Here is a 19,256-nt window from a genome sequence, read left to right as displayed (position 1 = left end):
ACTCTCACTGCCCGATTCCTCACTAGCGAAAACCTGCAAAATTCTGTGGACATCAATGGAGCTCCACTGATTTACACCAGCTGTGGAGCTGGAAGGGAACAGAAGAGAATCTAACGGGCCTTGCCTGCGCACACATCCTCCCAATGAAAGGAAGGCAGTAAGTAGATTGAAGGACTCACCACCCACAAAAATCAAGCTGTTCTGTACTGGAAATACAACTCCAGATGCATTCGTGCAGCCTAAGGACCTGGGAAGAAAATATTTGTACCAATGCACATCCATTCTGGAGTATTTAGTTCAGAACCCAAGAGGCCAAAGGAACTGACCGTTCCTTTGGGGCTTTGGAAAAGTTCAGATGTACTTGGATCAGTTGTGTTGGGCTCAGTCAGCCCTACAGACTGTGCTAATGACGAGATTGTAGAGAGTGTCTCTACCAGTGCCACCTGCCAGCTGCACATTCAGAAGCACTGAGTGATATATTTAACTCTTCTAGCAGAAAAAGATTTGAATGCAGAAATGATCGATGGTTACAAAAACTGCTAAATCCATTCGTATCTCTCGCCCTGCTATTAATCTCAGGATAACTCTTTAAACCTTAGAGTACATATTGCACTGAATGTTTTGCTTTCTTCTGCGGAGATATCTTACTGGTCAGAAGAGTGTTTTGCTTCTGTATCTTGAGGTTATTTCAGGAATCCCATTGCAGACGTTCAGAATGGGATTTCAGTGCATCCTCCCCCATGTTTGTTCTTTCTGAAGTGCTTTGCAATGGCAATGCTCTCTCGGGAGAAGTGTTGCTAGTGCACCAGCCTCTGATTCTGCTGAATGTTCTGCTGCATGATGCTAATGAGAAAATGATGCTGTTTGTCTCGATTTTGCAAACCTTGAAGCCTACTTTGTCTTTCAGTTTCACCCACGTCCAGGAAGATGGCCTACCAGCAGCAATGCAAGCAGACCTGTCTACCTCCTCCTTGCTGTGTGACCAAGTGCACTACCAAATGCCTGGATCCCTGCTGCAAAGTCTGTGTGACCAAGTGCGTGACCAAGTGCGTGGATCCTTGCTGTAAAGTCTGCGTGAAGAAGTGCACTTCATGCGTGCATCCATGTCCCTGTCCGTGCCCTCCAAAGTGCATTCCGTGCCCTCCGTGTCTTCCATGCCCTGAAAAGTGTCCTCCGTGCCCTCCATGTCCTCCAAAATGCCCCCCCGTGCAGCACTGCTGCAAAGAAAAGAAGCTCTGTTAGGGCCCAGGGAACCTCCGACATCTACGGAATGAGAATGAATTACAGCCCCTCGCGCAGAAGCTCTCTCCTCGCTCCGCTGGTCTGGCTTTTCCCTCCCAGTGGGGCGTGTTTCTAGGAACGTTTCCACTCTCTGTCCGCACACTGCGCACAGCTTCTGCTTTTCCTTTCCAGAGGTCAATGCCTCCCCTTGTAACGAGTAACTGACCATATTTGTGCCCCTGGGATGTCAGCTGTTCCTGGGAGAGATCCTGTAACACTTGTGCTTTAGGCTCTTTTTGGTGTGGGAGATTTTCCCCCTTTGTTCTCTTATCCCACCATGTCTTTTAATGGAGACGGGTCACAATAAAAGCTGTGATTTTTGGCATCGTCTGCCTCCTGGTGTTTCATTCTCCTTCGCAGAAGGACCTGCTGCAGAAGTCTCCATACAGTAGGCCAAAGCTCTGAAATGAGGTCTTATTAGGTCAGCTGAACCCACCTCCAATTTATTTGTATTGTCGAAGATACCGAATAGACCCCACGGGGACTTGGCCGTCCTAGAAAACCAATGGAAGTCAAGCAAAAAAGGCCTCTTTTAAGAGAAGAGATCTTAATCTTCCACAGAATTCATGCCTCCTTCCATAGGGGGTTACTGATGCTATCCATAAGCACAGACATGGATTATACATTATGGGGGGAGACTTTTGCAAGCACCACGTGCAATCAGGCATTGCCTTTCAAAATGTACACCTCTGTTTCACATGTCCTGGAAACTCGATTGTTGTATTCCCCTCTCTACATTTTCCCCTTTAAATTGCATGAGGTGAGAAGAGACCATTAGGATCTAGACTGACACCCTGTACGATAATGCAAAGAGAATTTCACCCAGTCCCCCCTCTATACTTATACCCCATATCTTGTGATTCTCTAAGGCGTCTCTGCCAGAAAGGTCTTGATCTGAAGGATTTTAGTGATGGAGAATCCTCCCCCTTCCCTTGCAAGGTTTTTCCAATGGTTAAGGAACCTCCCTGTCAAAAATTCATACATCTCAGATCCCTTGGCAAGTTATTTCTCCTCCTCTTGCTTAGCTCATGTTCTCCTGAGCTTTGTTCCTTATTTCACTGACGGTTCCAGAGGTTTATCCTTTCACAGCCTGTTAATTCTCTGATGGGATCAGGACCTTTCCATGTAGGATGTAACTGACTGCGTAGGTACCCCTCAGATATTGCTCACATCCTAGACACTCACTCTGTACAATTCCACCGTCACGTCTTCGGCACTGGAATAATTTCATTCCCCAGCTACCATCCAATCTCAAATTATTGTTGTGTTGAAATGTAACTTGCTCTTCCTGGAACCATCTACCTCTTGGTGTTTGCTTTGCCCTCTCTTTGTCTCTTTAATCACTTCTTGGCTCCTGTCTCACCCATTTCAAGCTCTCTGGTGTTTTGCTTTAAAAGACCCACATAGCATGAAAAGAGGGGAAAGAAAAATTCGGAGATAAGCCTGGGTGACTTCATAGAAACCACAAACCTAAAAAGAAAGAAAGGAGAAAAGACCATCGGAGCATTTCTTACGCTGCAGTGTTCTCTGGGTGCCACAAATAATTCAACCCGCATCAGCCAAGCCCTCCCAGCTCTTTGCCAGCCTTTCATCTAAGGGTGTGTCAGTGCTGGTGAAGTACAGGAGAGCTATTATTATTACTTAATATTTCATTCGCTCCTCCGGGCCCACTGAGACCGGGGCCACATGCGTCAGGTGCTGAGCAGACACGCAACAGGTCACAGTCCCTTCCCCTGAAGAGCTGGCCATCTAAAGAGACTGAAATGAGGAAAAAGAAAAGGAGTACTTGTGGCACCTTAGAGACTAACACATTTATTAGAGCATAAGCTTTCGTGAGCTACAGCTCACTTCATCGGATGCATTTGGTGGAAAAAACAGATGGACTCGCCCAAAGTCACACAGCAGGGGTGTGATGGAGCTAGGAGAGAACCCAGCTCGTCTGTCTGCCTGTCAGGAGTTTATCCTCTAGGCCACACCATCCCCTACCACAGCTCCAAGTCTTTGCTATGTATGGTCTCTCTGAGGTGACATGACATTTTTCTTGGGTAGCCACTTAGTGCCCACAGCAATAACAAACATTAGTGGTCTAAAGAGAGGCAGGTTTGGATGATATGAAGCCCACATTCCAAAGAACTGAAATAGCTTTGGTCCTACGGATCAACATATGCTCCACACCCCAGTGGAGGCTTCCACATTTACCCCTGAATCTCACACCTTACCCTATGGCACACTCTGCTTCCTCAGATATCCCAGGAAGAGATCTTTAGTAACACGGGTCTTTCAGAGTGTTAAGAGCCTGTGAGGAAATAGGATCTAATCTATCATATCCGGGTTCTAATACTGTGCCCCTTGCTGCCGTATGCAAACATGCTGAGGTCCTAGGCAGCATGTTGTACGTAGAGGGAGCAGACAGACAGAAGTAGATTGGTGGGAGTTGGGGAGGCTATTGAAGTGTGAGGAAAATTGACAGGGATGTAGGGAAAGGGGGTTCAGGAGCGAGTTGCAGGAGACTGTCTGGAAGCCGGGAAGCAGTTACTCAGAGCTGAGGATGGTATAGACAGGATGTAGAGAAATGGGAAAGGATCCAGAGGCGAGCGACAAAGATGATGAAAGGGATGGAATGGAAGCCACAGGAGCAAAGGCTGAAGGAACAGGGTGTGTTTAGTTTGGGAAGAGGAGATGAAGGGGGGATATGATAGCGGTGTTCAGCTACTTGCAAGGCTGTGGTAGAGAAGATGGAGAAAAGTTGTTGTGTTTTGCCTTGGAGGGCAAGACAAGAGGCAATGGGTTGAAACTACAGCAGAGCAGATTTTGGGTAAATCTCAGGAAAAGCTTGCTAAGTGAACGAAGAGGAGGCAATGGTACAGGCTGCCTCGGGAAGTCGTAGAAGCTTCTTCACTGGAATTTTTCAAAAGGAGGCTGGAGAGCCATCTGCCTTGGATGGTTTAGAAACCACTTATCCTGCACTTGCAGGGGGTTAGACTAGATGACCCTTCTGGTGCATTCGAATCCTAGGGTTCTATGATTCTAAGTCCTATGTCGAGAGCGTGTGGCGTCGGGGGTGGATAGCGAATGCTCAAGCCTGATTTGCTTTTGACAATTTGGTGTGACTACACCAGAAGAATGGGCCTGGGGAGCATCATGGGGACTAGTAGAGAACCTGCCATTAAAATGGCAACGCTTCGCAACAGCAGAGAGACTTGCACCTAAGCTTTAACCAGGAGGGATGGGAAGGGTGACGGGTCTCTGGCTCAAGAGAGGAGAAATGCACTAGTATGGCACTAGGGTGTTGCTGTGCTCCCGGAGGTGCTATCTGTCTGATGGCAGCTAAACCCAAATCCCACCCATCTGTGATCAATAAGAGCCATTCAAGGATGTTTTTCAGCCCCTGCCTTTTGCATGTTAATTAGTGGAACTCGCTCAGAGTGAAGTGTCGGAAGAAAGAAAACAGGCCATACTGACAGGATGGGAGACTCCATCCTGGGAAGCCGTGTTACTAAATATAATGCTTTACAATACAAACCCATTGGAGAATGTCATTTATGCAGGTCTTGCATGGTGAAAGAGATTTGGGGGTCATGGCAGATAATAAATTACGGTAGGAATATGAGCGCTGTGGCCTCAAGAGCTGACACGATCCTGGGCGGCATACACAGAGGAATCTCAGCTTGGTGGAGAGAGGTTATCTTACCTCTATATAAGACACAGATGAGCTTGCTGCTGGAATCCTGTGGCCAGTTCTGGTGCCTACAATTCAAATAGGCTGTGGATAAATCAGAGAGGATTCAGAGAAGACTCACAAGAATGATTAAAAGATTAGAAAACCTGCCTTACACTGATAGATTGAGCTCCATGAGTCTGTTTAACTTAAGAAAGAGATGATTAAGGCATGACTTGATTACAGTGTAGAAACATCTGCCTGGGGAAAAATATTTAATAACGGGCTCTTCGGTCTATCAGGGAAAGGTTTAATATGTACAATGGCTGGAAGCTGAATGTAGAAAAATTCAGCCTGGAAAGAAGGCATAAAATATTAACAGTGAGTGTGATTAGCCATTGGAACCATTTACCAGCCGAGATTGTGGATTCTCCATCACTGACAAGTTCTAAATCAAGATTGCATGTCTGTCTCAAGTCTATGCTCTAGAAGTTATTCTGGGTTAGTTCTATGGCCCGTGTTGTACAAGGGATCAGATGAGATGATCAGAGTGCTCCCTTCCGGCCTTGCAATCGATGAATGTCTAGTGTATTTGAATGGATTAGAAGGAGAATGAAGTTGCAGCACAAAATGGCAGGAAGCCACTAGTAAGCGAAGACACAATGTCAAATGATAAGGACCCCAGATATTGGAGACTACAGCAAATGTTGAGAATCACTGTTATGGAGGAAGTGCCAGTACTAAAGTACTTGAGACCTTGTGTTTTCCTGATTAATTCTTAGAGGCCAAGTTGACCAGTGATCCTCTGTTGCTCTCCTCTCACAATTGTCACAGTCATGGGGGGGGGGGGTTGTATCCCTCTCTAGTGGCTACTCAAGAGAAAATGGAATTTCAAGGTGACAGGCTACTCTAGGTGATGGTGTTACCACTTAGTTCAGGTGGCCGAGGTCTGAGTTCTAATCCTGACGTCCCAGGATGAAAAACCGTTGCAGACCGGTTGTGGGGGTGTTGCATCAGCATGTGCCCCTCATTGTCATTTTTCTGATACAGGTTCCCAGTGACAGACTCATGGTCCATCCCTTCCAACGCTGTACTCCATGGGCAAGGCATGAAAACGAATAGGGGGCATGGCCTGCGGAGCTCAGTCTTATTGCTCCTTCCAAAGAAAAGGATTTAATTTATTAAAAAAAATCACCCTATTTTATGCTAGTTCTGCCTGTTGAGTCACTTGAATGTCACCAGGCAATCCATCTCGTTTTCCTGGCCCAGTCTGACATTGGAATGAAGGGAGTTACTCCCGAGATGAATTTGGCCATCAGGTTGCAGCCAGCAGTGGATGTGAACACTCTAAATGGATGGCCAAAGATGACAATATTATGATGTTTTGGAATGGTCATCGCACCTAGAACCCCATTATGTTCTAAATTGATGGCCAAAAATAAACTCCCAGTCCCTTCTAAAATGGACATTATTATCTTTTACCGTAATTGTCATTGCACATAGGTGTCCTATGCGTGAACTTAGACCCTATTGTGCTAGGTGCTGTACAAGGAACATCTGGACCTGTCGTGATTTTCACAGCTGCATCCAAGAGATCAAGTGTGAAAAATCGGAATGGGAGGAAGGGGAACGAGTATAATGAGGAGGTAATATGGTCCTATGTAAGTCAAATCTCCTAATAATTGGGACAGTCCCAATAATATCAGGACATTTGGTCACCCTAAGCCTGACGCACCTTTCAGATGTGGACGTAAAGGGAAGTTACAGTGCAGGGCAGGTAGCTGGTGGCAGTAGTTGAATATGGCCGAATATTAGGAAACCAGTTTGTGGATGTCGGCAGAACTTTTAGGCCGAAGTGCTAAAAAGGCATCAGCGGGACCCCAAAATCACGAGATTCATAAAAGTGATACATTCTGATGAACTTTGAATTAAGAAAAACTAAATTGTTTTCTGGCTGAGCTGCTGCAGCAGGCAGAACCCCTCTGACAGCTGAGCTGGTCTGGCCCTCACTGGTGCAGAGCACCTGGATACCTCCGGGGAATTCAGGCCCTGTACCACACACACTACAGTCAGCAGATGGGGGAGGCACTGAGCAGGGAACAGGGGCTATTGTTTGCCTCTTTCATTCCCACAGGGGCAGAGAACTGGCCTGTCTCACCTGTACCCTGCTGCCTCTACTCCTCCTTCCTACCTCTGTCCTCATCACTTTTTCTTGGGTTTCCTTTCAAAAATCTCTGCCCCTAGGAAAATCTGGGTCTGAGAGCATGTGACTGCTGAAGAGAATGAAACACCAGGAGGCCAACGATGTCATGAATCATAGCTTTTATTGATGTGCATCTACATTAAAAGACCGGTTGGGAAAAGAGACCAGAGGGGGGAAATCTCCAACACTAAAGAGTCTACAAGCACAAGTGTTACAGGATCTCTCCCAGGCACAGCTGATATCCCAGGGCACAAAGATGGTCAGTTACTCGTTACAAGGGGAGGCATTGACCTCTGGAAGCAGAAGCAGAAACAGTGCACAGTGTGGACAGAGACTGAAAACACATCACACTGCAAGGGGAATGACAGGCCAGCAGAGTGAGGAGAGAGCTACTGCGCAAGGGACTGTAATTCATTCTCATTCCATAGTCGTAAGTTGTTCCATGGGCCCTAACAGAACTTCTTTTCTTTGCAACAGTGCTGCACAGGTGGGCATTTTGGAAGGCAGGGAGGACAAGGAGTGCACGGAGGGCACGGAATGCACTTTTGAGGGCATGGGCATGGACATGGATGCACACATGAAGTGCACTTTACGCAGACGTTACAGCAAGGATCCACGCATTTTGTCACACACTTGGTCACACAGACTTTGCAGCAGGGATCCAGGCATTTGGTAGTGCACTTGGTCACACAGCAAGGAGGGGGCAGGCAGGGCTGTTTGCATTGCTGCTGATAAGTCATCTTCCTGGGATGTGAGCAAAACTGAAAGACAAAGGAGGCTCCAAGGTTTGCAAAATCAAGACAAACAGCTTCATCTTCTCATTAGCATCATGCAACAGAACATTCAGCAGAATCAGAGTTTGGTGCATGAGGGAACACTCTCCAGAGAGAATATTTCCATTGCAAACCATTGCAGAAAGAAAAAGCATGAGGAGGATGGACTGAAATCCGATTCTGAAGGCTTGCAATGGGATTAGTGAAATAACCTGAAGATAGTTAAGGAAAACACTATTGGGAGCAGTAATATATTTCTTCAGAAGAAACCAAAACATTCAGTGTAATATGTACTGTAGGGTTTAAAGAGTTATCCTGAGATTAATGGCAGGGCGAGAGATACGGAATGGGTTTAGCAGTTTTTGTAACTATCGATCATTTCTGCATTCAAATCTTTTTCTGCTAGAAGAGTTAAATAAACCACTCAGTGCTTCTGAATGTGCAGCTGGCAGGTGGCACTGGTAGAGACACACTCTACAATCTCATCATTAGCACAGTCTGTAGGGCTGACTGAGCCCAACACAACTGATCCAAGTGCAGCTGAACTTTTCCAAAGCCCCAAAGGAACGGTCAGTTCCTTTGGCCTCTTGGGTTCTGAACTAAATATTCCAGAATGGATGTGCATTGGTACAAATGTTTTCTTCCCAGGTCCTTAGGCTGCACAAATGCATCTGGAGTTGTATTTCCACTACAGAGCAGCTTGATTTTTGTGGGTGGTGAGTGCTTCAATCTACTTACTGCCTTCCTTTCATTGGGAGGATGTATTTGCAGCAAGGCCTTTAGATTCTCTTCTGTTCCCCTCCAGCTCTGCAGCTGGTGTAAATCAGTGGAACTCCATTTACATCCACAGAATTGAGCAGGTTTTCGCTAGTGAGGAATCGGGCAGTGAGAGTGCAGGGGCTATATCCCCTCCATATCTTCTCAGTCTGAGTTACTTCCAGACACATCTTACTCCTTTGCCCTCAAGTCTCCAAACGCTCCCTCCGCCTAGAGGTTTCTCTTTCCCAGTTTTCTCTTCTGAAGTACTGAGCCCCGCCCTGTAATTCCCTGTCACACCCACTAATTTAATCTCCTGATTTAGAAAGGACTCCGTAAATCATGGACGGAGAACATTCAGCACAAACAGAGCTTGGTGCCGTGGGAAACATTTCTATAGAGAGAGCATTGCCACTGTAAACCACCTGAGAAAGAACAATCCTTACAGAGAATCGACTGATATCCCTTCCTGCAGCCCTGCAATGGGATTAGAGAAATAACAGCAAGATACTTACGCAAAGTGCTCTTGTGAACAGCAAGGAAAGGAAAGCCAGAAATGAAGCCCAGCCATGAAGTTAGCTCTCAATAATAAGAACAAGACTTACCAAGTCACCAACAGGAGCAAATGAAGAAGCCGAGTGGATTGAGGAGCACTGGGACATGAGCCTTTTTATATGGTTTCCATGGTCTGCTCCACGGAAATGAGGCACCCCACAGGTATGCAGATAAGATTTTTATAATACTGTCTAGCTCGAATCACACAGCCTTCAATTGCTCATTTGCATCACTAATGTTGCTAATTACTTTAAATAATTATTTTAAGCGGATGCACGTTACATATTAGAGTAAATGCTGTTTGTAAGTTCTCTGCCTGATCCACATACTCTATCTTAGAAAAAGGCAATTCAATTAATACCAGGATTCTTTGCTTTTTTATAAGTTCCTTCTTCAGACTTTCTTGTATCTTCCTCTGAGGCATGTGGTACTGGTTGCTATTGGAGACAGGACACTGGGTGGGATGGATCTTTGGCCATTGTGGATATTTTCTCATTCCTGCTAATGTACAACTTTCCTCCATGATATACCACCCATTCTTCTATAGACACAGAGATGACCTTGGATTCATGGATTCCCTGGTATTTTTAGCAGGAGGACACTTCTGATCCAGTCCACTCTGTTAATTCTGCTAGAATAATTATTTATCAGGTGACTCCTAATGATACAGGGTTTGGCTCTTTATTATCTGACATTGTGTCTTCACTTAGGGGTGATTTCTTGCAATTTTGCGCTAAAATTTCGTTAGAGTTCTTGTATTTTTTAATGCAGATGTTAAGCTGCTGTGGCATCTTGATATATACAGGATGCCAGAGCCCCCAGTGGGGAAAGCAGTCTCTTGTCCATCTCCATTACATTACAAAACTTAAATATCTAACATGCCATCAACATGAGTGTGGAATGGGAATTATGCTAATATGGACAGGAAAAGACACTTATATGATCCTGTTGCCATGGATGTTGACTGTTCTGAAGAATAATATCCAGGGCTGAATGTTTTAATTTATTTCAGTAAAGAAACGAGAACCCATCTATGCATGTGTCAGGAAGCTCTTGTTCCGTTTTCACCTATAGTTGGGCCTTTTTCTTTCTTTCTTTCTTTCTTTCTTTCTTTCTTTCTTTCTTTCTTTCTTTCTTTCTTTCTTTCTTTCTTTCTTTCTTTCTTTCAGGATGAGAAGCCATGGCAGAGATTTTCTGAGATTGTAACATCTTCGGCACAGGAACCAAATCTAACACAGCAGGTTCTAGGTCCACTATCACAGTATACCGTGTTGTGTGCTGGATTCTGCTATCTTTTCTTATCTTGGGCTATAATTTCCTCTGAGGCCTTACCACTGATTTCCATGTGTGGACCCAAGGAGTGAAGTAGTACTCCAACCTGAGAAAGCTGAAGCTCTATTCCTTGGATGGACTTCCACCTTAAAAGCAGGTATCCATTCGCTGCTTCTGGGCTCAGCCCTTTAGGGTCTAGCAATGAGTCCTGAATAGCCAAATTCTTAGAAAAGATTAAAGTGAAAGTGACTGTAATACAAGCAGAGTAATTCCAGAAAACATTTATTCAAGGGGAAGTGTTATTAGAATGCAAAGCTTTTTCCTCCGGTATTTTCATTCTACAGCTCATCTCTCTCCGTTCCACTGGAAGGATAACAATGATTTCTGAGAAAAACAGACCTGTTAGGAGTGTTACTTTGAGTGTGCTCAGATTCTAGACAATTAGAAATACTTTAGAGTGGTAGACTATTTTTTATATATAATAATTTGAATTACTGTACCTCCTAGAGACCCCAACTACGGCAGTGAACTCATTGCTAGGTGCTGTACAAACACATGGTGCCTGCCCCAAAGATTTTAATCTAGACAGATAAAGGGTTGGAGGAGAAAGAGGCATAGGGAGGTGAAATGACTTGTCCAACATCACACAGGTGGGCAGAGGCAGGGATATAGTCCAGTGCAATGATGTATCCAGGAGATCCCTCTGCCTCCTGTAAGGTATTTAATTATTGTGACTCACTAGGGGACAGATTCCTTTATTAGAAGAATCCAGAGATATTTCCAACCCATCTCATCCAGGTAGGACCTGGCTCCTGGAACCCTGAGTTCCAGCTGGTGAGAATAACACACTGGAATTACAGCAGCGAGTGGGCTGCATTTGGAGTGTCCTACTGCTAAAAATACCAAGGAATCCATGAGCCCAGCATCAGCTCTGTGCCCATAGAGTCATGCATGGTGTATCATGGATGGGAGTTGTACATTAGCAGGAACAGAGAAATACCCATAGTGGTTGAGATCAGAGATCTATCCAGGCCAATATCTTCTCTCTGCGAGTGAGCAGTACCAGATGCCTCAGAGGAAGATGCAAAAGCTGGTGGAAGGAATGAATGGAACTCCATAAAGTTCATTTTTAATCAAACAATGCAGTTGTTTATTGAATAGTATTTCTAATATCAATTTTGTAGGTCAGGCATTTCCTCAAAGATGACACGTGTGTCCACTTAAACTAATTATTAAAAATAATGATGCAAACAAGTAGTTGAAGGATGTTCAATTGGAGCAAGTTAGTTTATGCAAATCATATTTGAATACCTCTAGGATATCTCATTTCCAGAGACCAGGCCATGGAAACTATATAAAAAGGCTCACATCACAATGCTCCTCAACCGACTCGACATCTTCATTAGCTCCTGTAGGTGAACTGGGTAAGTCTCCTTCTGATGATTGGGAGCTAACTTCATCCCTGGGCTTAATTTTTGTCTTTCCTTCTTCTTGCTGCTCACAAGAGTGTTTTGCTTAACTAGCTTGTGGCTATTTCACGAATCTCATTGCAGGCTATGAGATTGGGATTTCAGTCCATCCTCCCTCTTGTTTATTCTTTCTGAAGTGTTTTGCAATGGGAATGCTCTCTCTGGAGAAGTGTTCCTAGTGCATCAGACTCTGATTCTGCTGAATGTTCTGGTGCATGATGCTGATGAGATGATGCTGTTTGTCTTGATTTTGCAAACCTTGAAGCCTCCTTTGTCTTTCAGTTTTCCCCACGTCCCAGGAAGATGGCTTATCAGCAGCATTGCAAACAGCCCTGCCTGTCCCCTCCTTGCTGTGTGACCAAGTGCACTACCAAATGCCTGGATCCCTGCTGCAAAGTCTGTGTGACCAAGTGTGTGACAAAATGTGTGGATCCTTGCTGTAATGTCTGCGTGAAGAAGTGCACTACATGTGTGCATCCATGTCCATGCCCATGCCCTCAAAAGTGTTCTCCATGTCCTCCATGCCCTCCAAAATGCCCACCCGTGCAGCAGTACTGCAAAGAAAAGAAGCTCTGTTAGTGCCCATGGAACCACCAATGTCTACAGAACAGATGCAATAGCACGGTCGCTCTCTCCTCACTCCGCTAGTCTGACATTCCCCTCGCAGTGTGACGTGTTTCCAGGAATGTTTCCAGTCTCTGTCCGCACACTGCGCACTGTTCTGTCTCTCCTGTCCAGAGGTCAATGCCTTCCCTTGTAACGAGAAACTGACCATCCCTGTGCCCCTGGGATATCAGCTGTGCCTGGGAGAAATCCTGTAATGCTTTTGATGTAGACTCTTTAGAGTTCGTGATTTTCTCCCTCTGGTCTCTTTTTCCATCGCGTCTTTTAATGTAGATGTGCCATAATAAAAGCTACAATTCATAACATCGTCAGCCTCCTGGTGTTTCATTCTCTTCAGCAGTCACATGCGCTTCTACAATAAGATTTTTATAATCCTATTTAGCTCCAGTGACACAACCTTCAATTCCTCACTATTGTTCATAATTATTTTAAATAATTATTTAAGCGGATGCACCTTACATATTAGAGTAAATGCTGTTTGTAAGTTCTCTGCCTGATCCACATATTCGATATTAGAAAAAGGCAATTCAATTAACAAAAGGATTCTTTGCTTTATGGTTTTCCATAAATTCCTTTTTCAGACTTTCTTGCATCTTCCTCTGAGGCATCTGGTACTGGTTGCTATTGGAGACAATACACTGGGCGGGATGGATCTTTGCTCTGAGCCATTATGGGTATTTCTTTTTTCTGCTAATGTACAACTTCCCTCCATGATATACCACCCATGCTTCTATAGACACAGAGGTGACCTTGGATTCATGGATTCCCTGGTATTTTTAGCAGGAGGACACTGCTGATCCAGCCCACTCTGTTAGTTCTGCTAGAATAAATATTTGTCAGGTGACTCTTAATGATATGGAGTTTGGCTCTTTATTATCTGACATTGAGTCTTCAGTTGGGGTGGCTTCTTGCCATTTTGCACTGAAATTTCATTCTAATTGTTGTGTTTTCTAAAAATGAAGGTAAACTGCTGTGGCAGGGGTCTATCTTGCCATATATCGGATGCCAGTGATCACAATGGGGAAAGCAATCTCCTGTCCATCTCCATTACATTATACATCTAACATGCCATCAACATGAGTGTGGAATGGGAATTATGCTAATATGGACTAGAAAAAACACATATGTGATACTGTTGCCACGGACGTTGACTGTTCTGAAGAATAATGTCAAGGAATGAAAGTGTTAATTTATTTCAGTTAGGAAATGAGAACCCTAAAAAATGTCCTCAATATTGGTATTTCACTTCCATGGCCAACTAGTGTTCTTTGCTAGGCAGGCTTCTGTTCTGCTATTTCAATCCAGTCCCGCAGAGACAGAGAACAGGCCAGTCTCACGTGTTCCCTGCTGCCTCTGCTCCTCCTAGCTTCCTTCAGCACCAGCACTTCCTCTGTGCACCAGAAAGGACTGAGTTTGTTCAAAGGAAACCAAAGGAAGGAGAATCTGGGTCTGAGATCATGTGACGGCTGAAGAGAATGAAGTACCTGAAGAAGAGCTCTGTGTATGGCTTGAAACCTTGTATCTGTCACCAACAGATGTTGATGCAAGAAAAGATATTAGCTCAATCATTTTATATCAGAAACACCAGGAGGCAGACAAAGCTGTAAATCGTAGCTTTATTTGCTGCACATCTACATTACAAGATGGGATCGGAAAAGAGATCAGATGGGGAAATTTTCCAACAACAACCATTCTGCAGCACAGGTGTTACAGGATCTCTCTCCCGGCCCTATGCAATACCCCAGGGGTACAAAGTTGGTCGGTTACACATTCCAAGGGAAGGCCTTGGTCTCTAGGCACTGATAGCAGAAAGAGTGTATGAAGTGAGGACAGAGATCGGAAACATTTCCAGAAACACGTCACACTGCAAGGGGAATGCCAAACAAGTGGAGCGAGGAGAGAGCTACTGCGTGAAAGGCTGAAATTCATTTTCATTCCATGGACATTGGTGGGTCCATGAGCACTAACAGAGCTTCTTTTCTTTGCAACAGTGCTGCACAGGTGGGCATTTTGGAAGGCACGGAGGACATGGAGGGCGCTTTTGAGGGCACGGGCAGGCAGGTCTGTTTGCATTGAAAAACAACGGAGGCTTCAGGGTTTGCAAACTCAGGACAAACAGCTGTATTTTCTTATTAGTGTCATGCACCAGAACATTCAGCAGAATCAGAGGCTGGTGCACTAGGAACACTTCTCCAGAGAGAGCATTCCCATTGCAAACCACTTCAGAAAGAACAAACATGTGGGAGGATGGAGTGAAATGCAGTCCTGAAGCCCTGCAATGGGATTAGTGAAATAGTCACAAGATATTTAAGCAAAGCACTCTTGTAATCAGTAATATATTTTGGAAGAAGAAAGCAAAAAATGAAATCCCACAGACAGAGTTAGCTCCCAATAATCAGAATGAGACTTATCCAATTCATCAAATGGGAGCAAGTGAAGAAGCCAAGTGAATTGAGGAACATTGAGGCACGAGCCTTTGTGTATGGTTTCCGTGGCCTGGTCTCTGGAAATGAGACACCCCAGGGCTATGCAAATGTGATTTTTCACAACCTTGTGCCACCTACAGATTCTTTAGTTGATTGTGCGAATCCTAATTTTAATAATAATAATTATTTTAAGGAGATGGATGACAGTGTTTGCGGAAATAGTGTTTGTAAGTTGTAACTCCTGAGCTACATAATTCAATTCATGAGAAAAAAAAATTCAATAAATAACTGGCTTCTTTGCCTTAATTAATAGACTGATGAATTTGCAAAAATTTCTTCTGCAGGCTTTCTTTCACCTTCCTCTGAGCCATCTGGTTCTGGTTACTATCAGTGACATGGTACTGGACTAGAAACAGTGCAATGGACATAGACAGAAGATTGCTATCGCCATTGGGGGCATTGGCATCTCATTTGTATAAAGACAGACCCCACCACAAAGTGCTTACATTGGAGGATATTAAAAAGAAGCTACAAAAGTTAGACATATATAAATCAGCAGGTCCTGATAACTTGCACCCAAGAGTTTTAAAAGAGCTGGTTGAGGAAGTCACTGGATTGTTAATGTTGATTTTCAGTATCTCTTGTAGCACGGGAGAAGTTCCTGAAGACTGGAAGAAAACTAATGTTATGCCAATTTTTAGAAAGGTTAAATGGGATGACCCAGGTAATGACCAACTGTAATTGCAGCCTGACATTGATCCCGGGCAAGAGAATGGAACGGCTGATACGGGACTTCATTAATAAAGAAGAATAATGTCATTAATGCAATGGTTTTATGGGAAAATAGGTCCTGTCAAACTAACTCAATATCTATTTAATAAGATTACAAGATTGGTTGATAAAGTTGATAATGTTACCATAATATACTTAGATTTTCTAAGGCATTTGGCTTGGTGCCACATGACATTTTAATCCAAAACTAGAATGATATAAAATTAATATGGCACACATTAAATGGATTAAAAATTGGCTTGCTGATAGGTCTCAAAATGTCATTGTAAACAGGGAATTGTCATCGAGCGGATGAGTTTCCAGTGGGGTCCCGCATGGATTGGTTCCTGGCCTTACCGTATTTAAAATTTTTTATTAATGAGTTGGAAGAAAACATAAAATCATCAGTGAAAAATTTACAAATGACATGAAAATTGGGGGAGTGGTAATTAATTAAATGGAGTGTCCTTGATTCAGAGTGGTCTAGATGCTTTAGTAATCTGCATGCAAGCAAACAATACACATTTTGATATGGCTAAATGTAAATGTATACAGCTAGGAATAAATAATGTTGGCCGTTCATACAGGACGGGGGACTCTCTCCTGGGGAGCAGTGACTCTGAAAAAGATTGGGGGGCATGGTGGATAATCAACAGAATACGAGCACCCTGTGTGACGCTGGGACCAAAATACCTAGTGTGATCTTGGATTCACAAACATGGGAATCTGGAGTGAGAGTAGAGAGGTTGTTTTACCTCTATGTTTTGCACTGGTGTGAATGCTGCTGGAGTCCTGTGTCCAGTTCTTGTGCCACCCATTCAAGAAGAATGTTGGGGAGTTGGAGAGAGTTTAGACATGAATCACGAGAATGATTAAAGGTTTAGAAAATGTTCCTTATAGTGACAGACTAAGGAGCTCAATGCCTTTAGCTTAATGGAGAGAAGGTTAAGAGGTGAATTGATCAATCTATAAGAAAGTACATGAGGAACTAATATTTAATAATGGGCTCTTCAATCGAGCTCAGAAAAGACTAACGCAATCCAGTGGCTGAAAGTTGGAGCTAGAAAAATTCAGACTGGGAAAAAGCTGTAAATTTCCAACAGTGAAGGCAATTAACCATTGGAACAATTTACCAAGGGTCATGGTGGATTTTCCATCACTGACCATTTTAAAATCAAGATTAGATGTTTTTCTAAAATATATGTTCTTGGAATTGTCTTTTGAGGCAGATCTCTGGCCTGTGTAGATAATCCCAATGGTCCTTCCTGCCTTGGAATTTATGAATCTATGTCACTCAGTGGTTTGAACATTGGCCTGCTAAAGCCAGGATTGTGAGTTCAATCCTTGAGGGGCCATTTAGGCATCTGGGGAAAATATTTGGGATTGGTCCTGATTTGAGCAGGGGGTTGGATTCGATGACCTCCTGACGTCCCTTCCAACCCTGATATTCTATGATTCTATATTAAAATTAGAAAGAAGTTGCAGCACAAAAGAGCAAGAAAACACAATGTCAGATAATAAAGACCTAAACTCCTTATCATCTGGAGTCTTCTGACAAATACTTATTCTGGAAGGACTAACAGAGAGGAGAGTGTCTACTAAAAAAACCAGGGGAATACAGGATTCTAATGTCAGCTCTGTGTCTACAGAAGCAAGAATGCTATATCATGGAGGGGAGTTGTACATTACCAGGAATAGAGAAATTTGAATATCGGATCAGACCAAAGATACATTCAATCCAGTACTGTTTCTCTGGCAGTTAGTAGTACCATATGTTTCAGAGGAAGGTATAGAAAATCCTGCAGAACAAATCTATGGAAATCCATCTAAGTCCATTGTATAAAGCACAAAAGCCAGTTCTTTATTGAATCGGGTTTTTTTCTGATTTGACTTACGTAGCTCGGAGCTACAATTTACAGACAGTATTTCCTCGAACATGGTCACCTGTCTCCATAAAATAATGATGAATTATTATTTAAATAATGATTCAAACACTGTAAGTGGTGCAAGGTTGTGAAAAATCAAATCTGCATTGCTCTGGGGTGTCTCATTTCTGGAGACCAGGCCATGGAAACCATATGTAAAGGCTTGTGCTTCAATAGTCCTCAATCCACTTGGCTTCTTCAGTTGCTCCCATTTGGAGAATTGGGTAAGCCTCGTTCTAATTACTGGGGGCTAATTTTATGGCTGGGATTTTGTTTTTTCTTTCTTCTTCCAAAATATATTACTGCTCACAAGAGTGCTTTGCTTTAGTATCTTGTGATCATTTCACTAATCCCATTGAAGGGCTTCACGATGGGATTTCAGTCCATCCTCCCTCAGGCTTGTTCTTCCTGAAGTGATTTTCAATGACAATGCTCTCTCTGGAGAAGAGTTCCTAGTGCACCAGCCTCTGATTCTGCTGAATGTCCTGATGCATGACACTAATGACAATGTCTTGATTTTGCAAACCCTGGAGCCACTTTGTCTTTCAGTTTTGCCCACGTCCCAGGAAGATGGCTTATCAGCAGCATTGCAAACAGCCCTGCCTGCCCCCTCCATGCTGTGTGACCAAGTGCACTACCAAATGCCTGGATCCCTGCTGCAAAGTCTGTGTGAAGAAGTGCACTACATGTGTGCATCCATGTCCATGTCCTCCTAAGTACGTGGATCCGTGCCCTCTGTGCTTTCCAAAATGCCCACCTGTGCAGCATTGTTGCAAAGAAAAGAAGCTCTGTTAGTGCTCATGTAACCACCAATGTCCATGGAATGAAAATGAATTTCAGCCTCTCATGCAGTAGCTCTCTCCTCGCTCCACTTTGTCTGGCATTCCCCTTGCAGTGTGATGTGTTTCTGGAAATGTTTCCGATCTCTGTCCTCACTTCATACACTCTTTCTGCTATCAGTGCCTAGAGACCAAGGTCTTCCCTTGGAATGTGTAACCAACCAACTTTGTACCCCTGGGGTATTGCATAGGGCCGGGAGAGAGATCCTGTAACACCTGTGCTGCAGACTGGTTGTTGTTGGAAAATTTCCCCATCTGATCTCTTTTCCTATCCCGTCTTGTAATGTAGATTCATAGATTCATAGATATTAAGGTCAGAAGGGACCATTATGATCATCTAGTCTGACCTCCTGCACAATGCATGCCACAGAATCTCACCCACCCACTCCTGCAATAAACCTCTCACCTATGTCTGAGCAATTGAAGTCCTTAAATCATGGTTTAAAGACTTCAAGGTGCAGAGAATCCTCCAGCAAGTGACTGTTGCCCCATGCTACAGAGGAAGGCGAAAAACCCCCAGGGCTCTTCCAATCTGTCCTGGAGGAACATTCCTTCCCGACCCCAAATATGGCGATCAGCTGAACCCTGAGCATGTGGGCAAGATTCACCAGCCAGACACCCAGGAAAGAATTCTCTGTAGTAACTCTGATCCCACCCTATCTAACATCCCATCACAGGCCATTGGACCTAGTTACCATGAATAG

General features: G+C 44.0%; 1 protein-coding gene across 1 annotated transcript in view; it reads left to right on the top strand.

The window, feature by feature from the left end:
* The window catches only part of LOC119848033 (keratin-associated protein 9-1-like), a 40,138-nt gene extending 21,630 nt beyond the window's left edge, over positions 1–18,508 (top strand). Inside the window, exons 3-6 of the mRNA XM_043502271.1 lie at positions 908–1,237; positions 6,479–6,585; positions 12,250–12,518; positions 18,280–18,508. Coding sequence (XP_043358206.1) covers positions 908–1,237; positions 6,479–6,585; positions 12,250–12,518; positions 18,280–18,508 — 935 coding nt within the window. The remainder of the gene's footprint in view (positions 1–907; positions 1,238–6,478; positions 6,586–12,249; positions 12,519–18,279) is intronic.
* The last annotated feature ends 748 nt before the right edge of the window (positions 18,509–19,256 follow it).

This window comes from Dermochelys coriacea, chromosome 24 (assembly GCF_009764565.3).
Source record: "Dermochelys coriacea isolate rDerCor1 chromosome 24, rDerCor1.pri.v4, whole genome shotgun sequence".
Taxonomy (NCBI): Eukaryota; Metazoa; Chordata; order Testudines; family Dermochelyidae; genus Dermochelys; species Dermochelys coriacea.
Note: the sequence above shows the minus strand (reverse complement) of the source record. Positions and strands in the feature narration are given on the sequence as shown.